The following is a 17,581-nucleotide window of genomic DNA, read 5'->3' as shown; positions in this document are numbered from 1 at the left end:
ACAGGGCCTGTCGAAGGAGTGAAAATGGCGGCTGCTGAAGACGAACATCCAGAACCAATGGTAAGGGACAATTTTCCTGAGGTACTGTGGGACCCTCACTGTTGTGTGTGTGGGGGTAGTGCAATACAGGGTGTCTCTCTTCTGTTAATCTGTCAGTGGGTTTAATGTTTGCTTGTAGTGAAACCATCTTAGTTGTATTCTCACTTACAGTGAGTGATTTTAAGTTTTTTATTTACCTTTACCTTCAAGACTCAGCTAGTGTCCTCTCCTATGCTTGAAAAATGGTCACATAAATATATATAGTACTCAGACAAAGCATGTTAATGTAAACAATAAATTGGCCTTTGATCAAGTGAGTTAAAGTGTATTTTATACTCCTCTATAAATTGAATGATGCAAAATTAGGCCCTTTGTTGCGTAGTTTGAAAAGTATAATGCTGGCCTGTAAATTAAAAGTTGAGTGGTTTATTGGTTATTACCTATATCTACAGTTGGCACTCATCATTAAATCATTTTTTATCATATGAAAGTTCGGTAAGAACCATGTTATATGCAAACAGACGTTCACAAGAATGGGGTGTGGTTTAGATTTGAGAGATGTTATCTGAGAAAACTCCATTCACACACTCAGAACTACCTACATGAAACTAAAATTTGCTGATAGAGAATACAGAAGGTGATCAAGCAAAAGTATAACAATAGTTCTTTTGCAAGGATATTCTCAGCAGACTCATAACTTTAGAATAATACCCAATAGCTATTCAATATAAACACGTTTGAAAAACAATTTTTCCTCACTTTTTAATTTAAACTTTCCAAAAATACTAGAAAAACTTTATTTAGCAAAAAATGCACTGTTTATTTTAATGTTTCTAATGCTAGTTGGGCTTCCAACATTCAAGAATTATTAGCATTAAATAAGAGTTTTAATTAATTTTCAGATTTCGTCTAAACAGGGCATGCGTTGTCTCTGTAAGACATTTTGTTTACATACAGCAGGCTTACAGCCCACCCATAGCTTGCCTTTTTTTAGCTTCCGGTTTTCTCTCACTTCTTTCGTCCCAGTTTGTCATGGCATGCGGGCGTCATGTTCTCTTCTAGTGTTTGGCCCTTTCCAGGAGCATAGACCAAGTATTTGTGTTCAGCCACTGCTCCCTTTTCTGGAGCCACGTTTTTCTTTGTGTTAAAGCACTCCCTGTAAATGCTTGTGTTTTCACTCCGTCTCCAATATCACCGTCCATGTAGCTTCTATTCTCCCCCACTGCCCCCCTTCCATTTTGCTTCTTTTCCTTCCCACTGTTCTCTGTCATGCTGTAGAATGTGATAGAGTGGAATGGCATACAATGGAGTGGTGTCGAGTGGAGTAGAGTGTCGAAGAGCTAAGTAACTGAGTGTTGTAGGATGGCGTGGCATAGAGTGGAGTTGTGTAGAGGGTGCAGAGTGGAGTAGAGTATTGTGGAGTTGAGTGGTGTAGAGTAAAGTAAAGGGGTGTAGAGTGAAATAGAGTGTCAGAGGGGAGTGTCATATAGTGTTGTTGAGTGGGATGTCGTGGAGTGTGGTAGAGTGGAATGTCGTGGAGTGGTGTAAAGTAGAGTGGAGTGGTGTAGAGTGCATGCATAGACTGGACTCAAGTGGGTTGTGGTGGCGTAAAGTGGAATAGTGTCTTAGAGAGAGTGATGTAGAGTGTCGTAGAGTGGAGTGGCATGGAGTATACAGAGTGTCGTAGCGCACTGACATTACAGACAACACATATTCAATTTAAATTACCATTACATTTTCACAGACATACAGTTTTACTAATACAACTATTCAGTACACAAACAAGAATGTGTGGAAATTGGCATCACCTAGTGTATCGATTTGTTTTGATAGTTTTCAAATATTTGTTTCCACCACACTTCAGAAGTACAAAAAAAGTGCTTCATGTATACTGTCATAATTCTAATATATTTTGAAATATTTGTACAGTTCATTTACATTTTGTCGTTTGCTAGAAAAAGTAACATCCTATGGCCTTTCTCACTCCCAGCACCCAGCAAGATTGTCATATAAAACCTCTAACTTTGCAGTCAGAGAAATGAAAGTGAACACTAAGCTCCCTCAGCAGACCGAGCCTAACATTTGACCTCAGACCTTGAATGCACAGCAAATGTGCCGAGATAAAAACACAATTTAAATGCTGTTAATTGCTCATTTACCGCTGAACTCCAGCATGGTTTTTTTGGGGGTGCTTCACACCCCACTCCCCTACTTCCAGCGCCTACAGCATGGGCGTAGAATAGAGGAAGAGGATTGTTTAAATGTTGCTGTTAGTAAAGAGCACTGATCAAAATAAACCAGCTCCTAGACAGAACATTGTTCTTCACAGGCATACAAGATTGATGATCCAAGTGGCAAAGATAAGTAGAATCACTCAAGGAGAAAGGCAGGAGGCAGGCCACCTCGTCCAAGAAATATGGCACCTTTACTGCTTTTAGAACTAGCTTTCAAGGCAGACAACACTCTCCTGGAGTGCCTCTCAAAAAAGAAAAAAGAGCCCCCAGAAAGCAAGCATGTATGGAGGAATGCAAGGAGCCAGTCCAGGCCATGCTCCACTGGAGGAACAAAGATATGCTAGACTGCCTAAAACAATTAAAACCAACAAATAGAAAGTACAGCAAGCAAATGTGAGTTACAAAACACAAGGCCAGTGGTAAGCAATGGGCTGTATACATTCTTAAAGAAGTGTTAAACATGTCTGCACTTTGTCTTTCACAACCAGACAGCTGTTCTGTCTGGTAGGCTTCGACCTAAAAAAAAAGAGCTGTCAGATGAGCACATCTCAGGAGGCTTGTCAGCAAACATGCAGCTTACACTGACCTATTCAAAACAACTGCTTTCATATGAGGGCAAGGCTAACTTTCTTACTCTCACATATGCAAGTCTTTCACAACACATGTGCCAATCCAGTTTTTAGGTCGTGCCTAGGCAGTCTGCAAGACCTGTTTTTATCTCCTCTGTCTGCATTTGGCATGACCATGAATTGCCATTTGTTTGTTGTTGTGACATTTAGAAATATGTTGTTCGAGGCATATCAGCTGCAGATCACACACTATGCGCTAGATCGCCATCTGGTCTTAGGCTCGGATGCTTGCACCTTGTTGTTGTCTTGGAAGAAGTCTTTGTAGTCATGAGATAGGTGACTCCTTGTCAGGAATGTCAGTAGCACAAGAATAGATGAACGCCACTAACCTCTCTCTTGTGACCAGCAGGGACGATGACTGATGCTAGTCCCCCCAATTCCTTTTAACGCAACCACCAGCAGAGGAAGAAGGCCTACTGCGTGAGATTGTGTCCAGGGGAAAAGGGAAGTGGAGAAAATAACAAACTAGCTGCAAGTTCTGGGGTCCCTCCAAGGTCTGGTCTGGAATACTGCACGGCACCAGTAGGGGCGTAATACTGCAGAACAGGAAGACAACATAACAAGAATGAGGTGTACACCTGCCTGTTCTACAACCTGTGTTCTATAAAATACTTTGCTACTCCTACTCACCAGAAAGCCCTCAGCAACAATGTGGAAATAGAGTAAAAGGTAACAAAATCCATATAGCAGAACATATCCCCCAACAGATTTTGATTAAAAAAGAAGGGGAATATGGATGCAGTAATTCACAAAAAGTAAAGATAACAAACAGGTATTGTTGAAAGTCACAGTAACTCATGAGGCTTTAGAACCCAGTATAGCGTATGGAAAGTACTTTGTTTTTTTTCATTCAACATTTTATTGGGTTTTAAGGCACGTTTACACAACTATTGAATAACCCCCCACCCCCGCCCCCCACAGGAACATACACAGTGCAGCATTACAATACAAGAGCTCAACGCATGGAGTATACACAGCCATTCAGCCAACAACCCGACAGAGGGCAGGTGGCGGACACTACAATCCTCCAGACCTTAACTACCCAGAAGGGCAGCCTGCTCTTACAACCCCCCTCCCCGCACCCAACGAAATGGACAGCTCACCCGGACCCTAAGCGTGAAGAATAACACTTCGAACGCGTACACCTTCCTCAGGGAACATCCAGTATGTAGTCGCCCCCACCTCCTAAGTCCCTCCTAGGCTTCTCAACTGGGAGTCCGCTACAGCTATACCTTCCCCGGTGAGAACACTCCAAGGGCTCCCCAATTTGTGAATCTAACCACTCTCATCTTCGACGAGAGAACCACTCGTGGCATCACAGTGCACCGCCTCCTCTCCGCCCAGCACTAGGTTTCAGTATTATCCTCCATGCCCCTGCCACGTAAATACGTCTGGTATAACCCCCAGAAGTTTTTTGGTCGGCTCGTAGGAGGCAGTAGCTCGCTGTAGTGTTCCGACTGCGTGCAACAATATAGCATGTCATGCGCCCAACGTTTGGTTGTGGGTAATGGACCTCTCATCCAGCATATGGCCACCACCCTTTTCGCTATAAGCATCCCCATGTCCACCAGCCTGCGAACAGCTGCGTGCAGCCTCCTGGAGTGACCCAATAGCGCCAGCGCGGGGTCTGGGACCAGCTCAACCTCCACAATCCTGCTCAATTCAGTAAAAATGCCCTCCCAGTATGCCCGTACTCCTGGACACTGCCACGCTAAGTGCAGGAAGTCCGCATTCGGCGCGTGACATCTCTCGCATTCAGCCGTCTGCCGGAGACCGTATCTGTGCAGGCGCTCGGGGGTGTAATACACTCTTTTGAGAAATTTAAAATGTACCAGTCTGTGTTTGCCATTTAAAGAAATCCCCCTTGTGTTAACACAGCAGTAGCGCCACATGTTGCCATCTATAGTAATCAGTAAATCCCGTTGCCATGCCAGCCTGCCTGCCGTGAACTGGTGTTCCTTATGCGACATCACTGTTTTGTAAAGATTGGTCAACAACTTGCGAGGGGACGCCGTCTTTACTATATAGGTGAGTTCAGGGACCTCCGGCGGTTCCGCAAGGTCGTCCCCAAGCTGTTCCAGAAGGGCTCCACGCACTCTATGATACTGGAAACGTAATAACAAGGTGTGTCCCCCCCCCCCGCTCTCAGCCACCTGGTCCCCAGACTTAACCTTCCCTTCCTAGAGGAGGTCCCCCGCAAGCTTGATATTCAGCTTATGTAGGGCCGTTATCACTCCCTTATCTCTGCATGGGGAGAGCCATTGAGCCCATTCTACCGGCATTCTGGGTGAGTAAAGCAGCGCCCCTCCCTGCTGTTGCAGGAGGCAGTGCCATGCATGGTTTGTGGGTGAGTCTAGAATCCCAGTCCTACGATCCGTTGAACGGAAAATCGTTGCCGGAAGGGAGAGCAGGTCCGCAAATAACTTTTCCATGCGAACATGGGGAATAAGCGTGTCTGCGTGCACCCAGGTGTGCAAATGCGACGCCTGAGCCACCCTGTAGTAAAGCTCCAGGTCTGGGGCACCCAGGCCTCCCATGCTGTATGGCAGCGTGAGAATTTTCCACCTCACTCTAGGCTGCTTACCCGCCCACACTAGTTTGATCATGAGTTGTGTCAATCTTTGGAAAAATGCCCGGGGTAACACCATCGGGAGGTTAGCCAAAAGGAACAGCACTCTGAGGAGCACCACCATCTTCATAATCAAGAGTCGACCCAGGAGCGAAAGCGGGAGCTTACACCAGGCCTCAACGTCATCCTTCAGTTTGCTAAAAGCCACACCGTAGTTTTCCCTGAACACTATTTTAGAGTCAGTGTGCAACCGTATACCCAGATATCTAATCAAGTCTGTGGACCAAAACAGCGGGAACTCCATGCCAAACTTCTGCGTTACCGGAGTGAGGGGGAAGGCCAAGAACTTTGTCCAGTTCACCTTCCGACCAGATAGGGCTCCATAGTGTACCATCTCTCTAAGCATCGTCGATAGGTTGTTTTCTGGGTCACGGACATAAAGCAAGGTGTCGTCCGCATACATAGAGACAACAATCCTGTATGTGGGGAAGCCTATGCCCTCGTTACCGTGGTATTCCCGCAATGCACATGCAAGCGGCTCTGCCACCAGGGCATACAGCAGAAGGGATAGCGGGCACCCCTGTCGGGTCCCCCTGCATATGGGGAATGAGTCTGTGACCAAATCTCCGAGCCGTAGTCTGGCCCTTGGTGTATTGTACAGGGATCCTATCATTTGCAGGAAAGGAGAGCCCAGCCCCATCCTTATTAACATTTACCGCATGAAAGGCCACGCCACAGAGTCGAAGGCCTTTTCCATGTCGAGGAACACAGCCATTGCCTTTGAATCCTGCTTTACGTGCTGCATAGTGCTGAGTACTGTACGTATATAATATGTTAGGATCCTGCTCAGGATGAAACCCGCCTGTTCTGGCGCGACCAGCAGTGGAGCTAGATGTGCCAAATGGTTTGCCAGCACCTTGGCAAATATTTTTGTGTCCACATTAAGTAGGGAGAGGGGCCTGTACGAGCAACACTCATCAGGCGCCTTACCCGGCTTAAGGATAGTAACCATGAGCGTCTCCCTCATCGACTGCGGCATGCTTCCCTCTACACATATGTCATCGAACAGCGCCGACAGGTGAGGGAGCAACTGGTCCTGGAACGCCTTATAGAAGCCCACCGTTAGCCCCTCAGCTCCAGGGGCACTACCCGACCGCATACTCACAAGAGCCTCGACTATTTCATCTTTCTCGATAGGAAACATCAGGAATTCCCTATGCGTGTTGGTGAGTGTAGGTAGCTCTATATGTTCCAGGTAGTTTAGAATGTCGTCGTCAAGTGCACCGCTCTTGGAAGAATACAGGTCTGTGTAATAGTGTCTTAACCTCTGGGCTATGTCCGCTTCATCATTGAGGACATCGCCCTCTTCCGTCCTTATCTCCGTTACTTGCGGTCTGCCCCTCCTCCCCTTCAACACCCTCACAAGTACCGAGCTAGGCCTCTCTCCCTCCCCGTATGTACGAGCAGTCGCATACTTTCCCATATGTTTAATCTCCCTGTCTGCCTCTTCATGATATTCGGTCAGTAGAGATTTGATAGCTTCGTCTGTTGCCGTATCATGGGCCCCCTGCTGGCTCTCCTTTAATCGTGCTAACTGCCGCTCCAAGTCTGTCAATCTTTGCCTTATAGACCTGAGGACTCCTGAGTGCTTAGACATAGCAATGCCCCTTATATAGACCTTAAATGCCTCCCATACCGATTGATAGCTGTCCACTGAACCTATATTGGCCTCAGAAAAGACATCCATAGCCTCAGCTAGCTCACCTCTAAATAATGGGTCGAGGAGCGAGTAGGGCGGAAATCGCCATGTGAACGGCGGGATCGTTTTCTTAGGGGTAGCCAGAACTAACAGTATAGGTGAGTGGTCAGATAGGGTAGGCGGGAGAACCCTACAGTCTCGTACCAATCCCAGTAGGGAGGCAGACGCCAGCCAATAGTCTATTCGGGTGTGTATGTCATGATAGGCAGAGTGGTGCTTATAACCCCCTCGCGCAGCGTGTCGCATTCTCCACACGTCCTCTAGGTCAAGGCTGGAAATCACGCTATGCAACGCTTGCGCAGCAGCTGTGGGCCTACGGGCTGGGCCTGCCGTTCTATCTAGCAGTGGATCAAATACTAAGTTAAAATCCCCACCCCATAGGAACTGGGCCATTTTGTAATCACAGGCAATCGTTGCAAGTCACATGTAAGATTCCAGGGAATTATAGTTCGGACCATACACGTTAACTAACACTACGTCCAGCCCCAGTCCTTTACACCTAGATATCACAAAGCGGCCTGCCGGGTCTGCCCTTAGGAGCTCCAGTGTAAATTTCGATTTTGGGGTTTATCCAGGTTAGCACTCATCTGGCATGAGAAGTGAAGCCCGTCGAGGTGATCTTCCCCTCCAGGCCCCTGCTATGTAACATTCTGCTCGCCTGTGGCAGGTGGGTCTCCTGTAGGAGTGCCTCATCCACTTGATGACTCTTTAAATACCTTCCTCAGCTTCCGGTAGTCATTAAGACCCCGAACGTTCCATGTGAGTGCTCTAATCGAGTCTACAGATCTAAGATTCCCTGGTTCAGCCTCCCCTGCCATAGCCATCTAGTCTGAATTTCATGCGTGTATGCTCATTGTGTGCCTCCGCGCCCTGCTGTATGTTCAAAAACCAAAACAAACCCCCCCAACCGCCCAACATCCATCCCACACACTCTAGCACCTCCACCCCCCTCCCACAGCAGACCACCCCCAACCTGGCCTTGCAGAATTCCCCGCTACCCATCCCCCCCTCCCTCAAATCCCAAAACAGAATGACCCACTGGGAGTCATTTGGGTGCATAGCACACGGGGCCAAGGTTGCTTCACAACCAACCAGTTATGAAACCACACAATTTACTAAACGCCCTCCTCCGCCCTCCCGTTGTGCTGAATCTCCTGCATCATAAAGGATCAGACTGTTCAATCCCCTCTGTGAATCCGTGATCCCCGGAAGTTTCCTCTTGTGCGCGAGTGCCTCCCCCATATCTGGCATACCTTCCCGCACACACCGATCGATAGGCTATGCGCGCCCCCAAGGTGACTTTTTAATCATAACCGTCTGTGCGTGTGCAAATAGATACCAAACAATACAACACGCTCGAGGTGTCCATCTGAACCACCGAATCTTCTTACCCGCCCCCCACCCTCATTCTGCAGGTATCAAATCCAACATTTATATTTTAATTTTATACAAGATCTAAAAAAGGATACCTCCAACAAAAATAAGAAACAATTAAAACCTAACACCAAAAAAGTCTTAGGCACCTGAATGTCAGCATACCAACTCATTGACCCATGGCGCCTGTTGAACCCAGATTGGGAATCCTTTACTTGCTACTCTCATCGCTTCAGGACCGCATCCAGGATTGACTTTTTTTTATATCTAGATCTATCCAAACCCTAGATTCATCTATTGGGTGCAATTCCTTTTCCGACCATGGAAAGGGAGAATTGGAAGTTAGCATTAGCGCAGGAAGCAGAGACCAATCCAGGTGGCAGCTGGACCGAACTCTGTTTCAGAACCAGGAGTGGGTAACTGGGTTCGGAGCATGGATTGCGGAATATTTTAAAATTAATAACGATACAGCTGAACCATTTGCAGTCTGGGAGGGATTTAAGGCAGCGGCCCGTGGTCAGATAATGTCTTTTACCTCGGCCTTGGCTAAAGAGAGGAAATCAAAAATATCTATGCTCCAAAAAACTGTAGATAAAGAATACGCCCTACAGCTCCGTCAACACCCAAATCAATTGGTACAAGCAAAGGCAGAACTAAGAGACTTTTTTATTCTGGAAGAAATTAATAGTTCTAGAACCTTCCAGCAGAGGGTGTATGAGGACAGCCAGTTGGTGGGCAAGCTCCTGGCTAATTCCACGAGGAAGAGGCAGGAGTCCGCCTCAATAGTTAAAATTAAGGATCCCACGAGTGGCCAAGAATTAGTGAATAATGATCTGATTCAAAAGGCTTTTTTGGAGCATTTTGGTCGTATTTATACCACCGAATATCTGGTGGGGGAGGATCAAATAGTGGAGTATTTTTCTAATATTGAAATCCCGAAGATCTCGGCCAATCGGGCTTTTGAACTTGGGATTGAAATGAGTATAGGGGAAATAGTAGACTCTATAAAAGCCACAGCAGGGGCGAAAGCTTGTGGGCAGGACGGATTTCCAATTGAGTTCTTTAAAACCTTTATAAAGGAATTATCGACACCTCTTAAGAATTTATTTAATCATATTAAACAAGATGGATTGGTACCTGCATCCTTTAAGGAAGCAACTATAGTATTGTTTGTTAAAAAAGATAAGAATCCAGAAGATAATAACTCCTATCGGCCTATTAGCCTTTTAAATTTAGATGATAAGATCTTAATGAAAATCTGGGCTCGTCGCTTTGTATATGCTGCACAAGAAGTTATACATCTCGAGCAATCTGGATTTATAGCTGGCCGCTCAATGGCCTCAAATACTGAATTTTTAATTCAGGCTCTGGATTTCTTCAACATTAATTCAACCCCTGCTTGCATCTCAACGGTCGATGCGGAAAAAGCATTCGATCTAGTAAACTGGTCAACCTTGTTTTATTCTCTGGGCCAGTTTGGGTTTCCAGAACACGTGATTAAGATGCTTCAAAATATCTATCAGGATGCTTCAGCGAAGGTTATAATAAACTCAAATAACAGTTCAATTAAAGTCAATCGCGGGACCAGGCAGGGCTGCCCGTTATCTCCCCTGCTTTTTACTTTTTATATTGAACCCTTGGTGATCAAAATAAGAAATAATCCTTCTATTTCCCCCCCTATCCATGGGATGGCGAAGCTCAAGCTCTTCGCAGACGATATTATCCTTTATTTAAGGCCGAATAAAGAGAATTTAGATTGTATTTTGAGGGAATTTAAGGCCTATGAACAAATAGGAGGTTACAAAATAAATCCAAAGAAAACTGAAGTTCTCGCGCTAAATACTAAACTCAGCCTCTTTCCATCTTGCCTTCGCGCTCAGGCTGCCAGCCGAGACCCGATAAGATACCTAGGTATTTATGTGACCTGCGAATATAATCAGTTGTATTCTCTCAACTATGGGAGAATGATTAATAACATTAAGAATCTGTTTGCTCAATGGCTTTTACTTCCTCTCACTCTGATTGGCAGGGTATCCTTGATTAAGATGTCGATCCTTCCCCTATTAATATTCTTGTTTTGCAATGTTCCTATTAAATTGAATTGTATTTTTTTCAGAGACATGGAAACTATGTTTAGAAGGTTTGTCTGGGGTGGGAAAGCACCAAGGGTGAAGCTGTCCGTAATTCAACTTCCAACTGAACAGGGGGGACTGGCTCTGCCACATGTTAAAACGTATTATGATGCGGTCTTTATTGATATAATGGCAGGCCTGATAGGTGCAAAAAACATTCGTGACTGCTTCTTCTTAGTAAAATGCTACAGGAGGCTGACTCTCAAGTCCAGGTATTTTTAAAAACTGCAAAGCTCCCAAAAAGGACACGATATAAGACTGAAAGATTACTTAATCAGAGTGCAGTCCTTTTTAAAGAAAAATCTTGGCTCCTCTGCCTCTAAGTTTTTCCACAACAAATTTTTTTATTTATCAGATCGGGCAAGTAACACACGTGGCTCCCCACATTCAGGAGAACACCACCAAGTATTTTGATACAGTTGCAGCAGAGGACCAAGTGTCCAAACAAGGAGTCAAGAAAAAGCATTTATAACAAAGCAAAGCTATACCCGACCCTGCCCCTACCAACCCCAACTACCCAACCCCCCCACACCCTCCCCTGTGTCCCACCCTAACCCCGTGCACGTGTGTACCATTAGCTTCAGTGATTTAATCGTGACATGATATTTGCGGCATAGTGTAAGAAGTAACATACATTAGGGGACTAAAGATCTTCCTCCAGTTCTGCCGAAGGGTCGAGTGTCAAACCCCTATAATCGGCCCACCTTTTCCACACCTTAAAATGCTTGCGGGGGCACCCCCGTGCTTCAAAGATCGGTCGCTCTAGACCCATACAAAAGTCCATTCCGGCTCTCCATGCACTCAGGGAGGCGGCCCTCACGTCTTTCCAAGCCCGGGCCAAGTCCCTTTTGGCCACTACTAGCCCCAGGAGCAACAAATGACGTTTGTATACGTTTCCACCAACCCCTTCTAGGATGTGGAGCAGGCCCAGGCGATGGGTGCGAGGAAGAGTCCAACCCAGCACCTCAGACAGGCAGCCTCACACACCCCTCCAGAAGCCAACCAGCCTAGGGCATGATCACACCGTATGGAGCAATGTGCCTTCCGCAGCACCACAGCGCAAACATTCCGGGGATCCAATCAAACCTGCTCTCCACAATCGCTCACGGGTGTGGTAGGCTCTATGAAGAATTTTGAACTGGATCAGCCGAAGCCGTATGGCTATGGCCGCTCCCCTAGGGGATTCTAGGGCCTCCCTCCAATCATCCTCATCTAGGGGCCCAACGTCAGTTTCCCAAGCAGTCTTTAGTGAGAGAAGGGTGGTGGAACAATGAGTGACCATCGTCTGATATATACGAGAGACTTTTTTATCCCCCAGGTCACCCATAAAGACTTTCGCCTCAAGTGGACTGAAGTCAGGAAGCGAGTCAATGGTGGCAATACTGGGTATTAGTGCGTGTCTGAATTGTAAGTACCTAAAAAATTGGGACTGGGGCATATTAAATTCGGTGCTGAGCGCCTGAAAGGACTTGAGCGTTGTCCCGGACATCACATGTCCCAGTTGTGAGATCCCGATCGCGTCCCAGCCGTCGAATCCTGATAGGGCCGACAATTCGGGTAGCAGGCCGTTATGCCATAGCGGTGTCTCCGCGGTCAGTAGTCCCCACCAGCCCATGCGACGCAAGGCCTGTCGCCATACAGCAAATACGAGTCTTGTGACTCTTGGCAGCGTCCGGCGCAAGCGGGCTGAGTAAAGGATGGTGTGGAGCGTATCGTCACCCATCAGTGTGCGTTCCAGGGCATAGGCCGGATCTCCGCTATCGCCATACCACCATTCGTTCAGAATGAGCAGATGAGCGGCTTGGTAGTAGGACAGTAGATCCGATGTGGCCAGGCCTCCACAGTAAGTGGACAAGAAGCATGTGCGTAGCGCTACCCTGGCTGCCCCCCCAGCCCATAGAAAGCGGCTCAAGACCGAATTGATCTGTCGGAACCACTGTGGTGTAATCGGAAAGGGATGATTCTGCAATTGGTAGAGGAGACGCGGGAGCGCGACCATCTTAAAAATTGCTGATCTGCCAAAAATCGACAAGGGCATCCGAGACCAGGTTTTGACTTCGGCCTGAACTCGGTCCCAGACGGGCACTATGTTGCGTTCCCAGGCAATGTGCACTGACTCCGATAGGAACACCCCCAAGTATTTCAGACCGCTCGCAGCTACCTGCAGTCCCGATGTCCAGGGACCCGTTACAGTGCCATCACCCAGTACCCATAGCGTAGATTTACGCAGGTTTAGATAGAGGCCCGAGGCTTCCCCAAAAATTTGCATAATTTCCAATACACGCGGCCCGAGCGCTGCAAATCGGTAAGAAAGAAAAGGACATCGTCCGCGTAAAGCGCAATTTTGTCTGATAGGGTGTCATTCCATACAAAGCCTCGCAATTGTGCATCCATATGCACCCAGGCTGCTAGTGGCTCCATGGCGAGAGCGAAAAGATAAGGGGAGAGCGGGCACCCCTGTCGGGTCCCTCGCCCAATGTGAAATGTTTCAGACACCGCCCCTGCAACCCGCACCGAGGCCGTAATGTCCGTGTATAGTAGCCTGATATAGGACAGGAAGACCGGGCCTAGATTGAGACGGGGCAAGAGTGCAACGAGATATGCCCAACTGACGGAGTCGAAGGCTTTGTTAATATCAGCTAGCAATAGAGCCGCTTGTTCTCCTGTGGCTCCCATGGCATCGATTGCTGCCTGTGCGCGTCGGATGTTATGCCGCGTCGCCCTATGAGGCATGAACCCGGCCTGGTCTGGGTGTACCAGGTCCGTTATATGCGGGGATAGTCGATTCGCCAGGGCCTTAGCCAGAACCTTAGCCTCAATATTGAGTAAGGAGATGGGGCGATACGAGTCGTGTCTCTCTGGGGGTCTACCTGGTTTCTGAAATACTACGATTTCAGCATGGCGCCAGTCTCGGGGCAGTGTGCCCTGCTCACGCGCCGTCTCGAGCGCATGGTGGTAATGGTAGCCAGTTGTATGTGAAACTTTTTGTAAAACTCACTCGGGTAGCCACTCGGACCAGGGACCTTCCCGGTATTAAGTTGTCCCAGGGCTTCGCCCAGTTCCTCAGCCGTAAGAGGCGCATCGAGGGCCCTCCTGGTCTCATCCGACACCGCCTTAGGTGGCATGCCATCAATAAAGTTAGCCACATCATCAGCCGGCAGGCGGTCACACGGGGCATATTGAGTTGCGAAGTATGCGGCAAAGCTCGCTGCTAGCTCGACTGGGTCAGTAAGGACCTCGCCGTCGGCGGTCTTAAGGCCCGGCAGTGCAATCGGCTGGAGGTTATTTTGGCAGAGTCTATGGAGCATTGTACACGACTTATCTCCCCATTGGTACACCCTACTGCGTGTGGCTAGCCACGCCTGTTTGGCCTCATCGATTAGGACAGATGCATAGGTTTGTTGAGCCTGGAGAAGCAGCCGTAGCCCAGCCTCATCGCCCCCCACTCGGTTCTGCCGTTCTAGCGTTTCCACCTGTGTGGCTGCCTCCGCGATCATCTCTCGACGCTTCCGACGGGCCGCTGTACACCACGCGATGTCTACCCCTCGTATAGTGGGCTTCATGGCCTCCCACACTACCCCTGCGTCAATGTCGCCTACTAGGTTTTCCCGCCAATAGTGGTCTATCGCTTCGTGCAAGTGTTTCACATATGCAGGCTGCTGGAGATGCCACGAGGACATCCTCCATCTAAGCGGCTGGCGTCGTCCACAGAGTTCCACCCTGATCGAGACCGGGGAGTGATCAGACAGACCTCTCGGCAAGATGTCAGCACTCTTCACTCTACACAAGCATTCACTAGGCACAAACATATAGTCCAATCTTGAGTAGGAGCCATGGACAGCAGATATATACGTGTACTCGCGCGCTGTAGGGTGCATATGTCTCCAGGTATCCGTCCAGCCCAGTCCCTCAGTCATAGCATGTAGGCTAGTGTGTGAGGGGGGAGGGGTGGCCTCTCCTACGTCTTGGCGCCGCTGGCGATCCACACACACGTCCATCACATCATTCCAATCACCCCCAACTAGTGCCAGGGAATCGGGGATGTCCTCCCACACTGTGAACAGCCTCTCAGCCAGGGCCCATTGCAGGGGAGGGGGGGCATAGACGCTCCCAAAAACCACAGACTCAGTGCCTACCATGCCCTTGACAAAGACATAACGACCCTGTGGGTCCATCCACAGCTTCTCATGAACATAGGCCACTCTGCGATGTATCAAAATGGCTACCCCTCTGGAACCCCGGGAAAACCCGGCATGAAACACTTGATGAAAGCCGAATCTCTGCAGACCCAACACTTTCGAGCCCATCATGTGGGTTTCTTGGAGTAAGAGTACATCAGCATTCTCCCTTTTCCCCCAGCGCAGCACCGCCCCACGCTTAATCTTGTCCAGCATCCCCCTGACATTCCATGTGATTACCCGCAGAGACGCCGCGGGGAGTCCATGAGACGTTTCAGCCATAGTCAATTGAGACCCACCAAGAAGGTCGTCTGCGCCTTAGCCACTTATCGCACATTGTAATGAACACCTTTGCAAAACACACGTGCAGTCCCACCCTCCCATTCCAGAACCCCAAGATAACATGGCGAGCAACTCTCACCCCACCCCAAGCCCCAAGACCTACCATCAACTTAACGTCGTCACAATCCTGAACATGTTTCGGTCCCAACTCAGCGGCCTCGTTCCTGGCCACCCCCCCCCCCCCTTCCCCCCCTCCCCCTATACCTCAAGGAACCATGAAGTACCTGTCGCGGCATGGGTAGCCCCGAGTCCAGAACAAAGGGCCCAGAACCAGCCATGCCAATGGATCCCAACTCCCCGGAAAACAGTAAACTCATCCCTCCACCCCCAACACCTTCCACATCAGTAGGAGAGCAGTAGCCCCTCATATGTAGCCCCCGAACCCCATCCCACAACCCCACCCATGATCAGTGATCAGTTGCAAATCAATCTTGAGGCAGTTATGAAGTTACCAGTCAATCGAGCCTCAAGAGCCGTTTGGGCCCGTTATCAAGAACCTGTAGTGCCAAGTGTACAGAGGGCGCCAAGTCTTCATAGCTGGCCATGATCTATTCCAGAGTGATCCGAGTCCACGGTTCTACCACTGTCTTGTGTGTGTTGATGGAGGCCGACCGCTTACGTGACTTCGAGCGCCGGTTCCTCCTGTGCCTGGCCGTCCGGCTTCCCCGTTCCTGCGATGACCCCCTCGAAGAGCCCGGGTTCAGTCCCGGTTGAGAATTTGGCCTGATCCGCACTGTTTCGTCGGTCCATTTGAAGAGGTCCTCTGGAGTGTCGAAAAATAGGGTTTGCGATTGGAAAATCACCCTCAGGCGCGCAGGGTACAGCAAGGAGTATTGGAGTTTGAGACCTCGGAGTTTCGCCTTGGCAGCCATAAATGATCGGCGCTGTTGCTGCACGAGCTTCGTGTAGTCAGGGAAGATCATTATCTTTCGATTTTCGTAGAGAAGAGCTTCTTTGGTTCCTGCTTCCCTAAGTATGACATCCCGGTCATGGTAGTTTAGAAGTCTAGCGATTACTGCCCTGGGCCGTTCGCCTTCTGGTGGCATCTGTGTCAAAGCGCGGTGCGCGCGTTCGAAAACGAAGCAATTGGACAAAGCCCCCGGGGGCAGCCAGGTTCCCAGCCACTGTGTGAGGAATTGTTCCATGTTGCCCTTCTCGCCGTTCCGGAAAGCCAACGAAACGGAGGTTGTTGCGGCGTGCGTGTCCTTCAGCATCTTCTACTCTGAGCGCCAGGCCCCGTTGCGCAGTTTCCATTGCCGCCATTTTCTTCTTAAGGGTGCCCACGTCGTCCTCCACTACCGACACCCTGGATTCGGCCTCCGTGATCCGTGCTACAGCATTTCGCAAGTCTTGGCACAGCAGGGTGACATCTGTGCCCACTGCACCTATTTTTGCATCCAGCATGTCCCTTGACTGGGTGATGTCCGCCATAAGTGCTGCGTTGTCCGGCCCCCCTCCCTGCTGTCCTCCACCTGATGATCCAGGGCCCCCACTGGGCCCGGTGAACTTGTCTATTGTGGCCTGCTTGGTGAGGCCGCCTCCTCCCCTGGTCATGGCTGCGAGTCCTTCGTGAGCTGCCAGTTATGTATACAGAGACGGTAGTGTGGGGGCCCCAAGCACCTCCGCTAAGTCTATCGAGGGAGGACCACGCAGCCGCCACCTCTCCCTGCGGGAGCCGGATGGTCGTATCCCTGGCGAAATCCTGCACCGGGCCAGGTCAAGGCAGGCCCCGACACCAGCTCCCAACTCGCCAACAGTCAGTGCCCCCCACACCCCCTGCGGGCTGGGTAGTGTCTCTCCGCTACAATGCGCGGGCACTACAGCGTCGGCCTGGATGCCTGCAGTGTCCAGGGGCCCAAGGGGGGGGGGGGTTACTCACAGTTTGCCTCCAGTCATGTAGCCAGCCAAGGCGCTCCGGGCTGCCCGCTATAGACTAGTCACCCCCGGGGCTTCCGTCGCGTGAAGGCTGCAGGGGAGGACCAGCAGTGCCCCAGCAGAGGCGGGTGAAAACTCCCGCGGCGGGGGTCGCGAAACTCGAGGCCGCGGCTGCTCCCGGGCCACAGGGCCACCGCAGCCGAGCAGGCAGGGTCTCGGCACCAGGAAAGCACTCCCCTCCAGCGGGGCCCCAGGAAGAGAGCCGCTCGTCGTCCCTCGCCCCTCAGGGCATCCAAGGTCGATGGCAATCGGTGGGCCAGCCGACCCACACAGAGGCCGTCCGGCCGGGGATCTCCAAAATCGAGGCCCCGGCGTCACTGCGGCATACAAGACTCACCCCTCGGTCCTCCGCACCGGCACGTCCGGTCATCCAGGGTCTCTGCCGACCGC

At 49.7% G+C, this 17,581-nt stretch overlaps 1 protein-coding gene across 2 annotated transcripts in view; it reads left to right on the top strand.

Annotated features, from left to right (window-relative positions):
- LOC147748799 (E3 ubiquitin-protein ligase DTX3L-like) overlaps nucleotides 1-17,581 on the top strand; it is a 719,624-nt gene that overhangs the window by 72,507 nt on the left and 629,536 nt on the right. For both annotated transcript variants that reach the window (XM_086963890.1, XM_086963891.1), the window contains exon 2: nucleotides 5-60. In XM_086963890.1, coding sequence (XP_086820016.1) covers nucleotides 25-60 — 36 coding nt within the window. In that variant the 5' untranslated portion in view covers nucleotides 5-24. The remainder of the gene's footprint in view (nucleotides 1-4; nucleotides 61-17,581) is intronic.

This window comes from Lissotriton vulgaris, chromosome 1_1, assembly GCF_964263255.1.
Source record: "Lissotriton vulgaris chromosome 1_1, aLisVul1.2, whole genome shotgun sequence".
Taxonomy (NCBI): domain Eukaryota; kingdom Metazoa; phylum Chordata; class Amphibia; order Caudata; family Salamandridae; genus Lissotriton; species Lissotriton vulgaris.
Note: the sequence above shows the minus strand (reverse complement) of the source record. Positions and strands in the feature narration are given on the sequence as shown.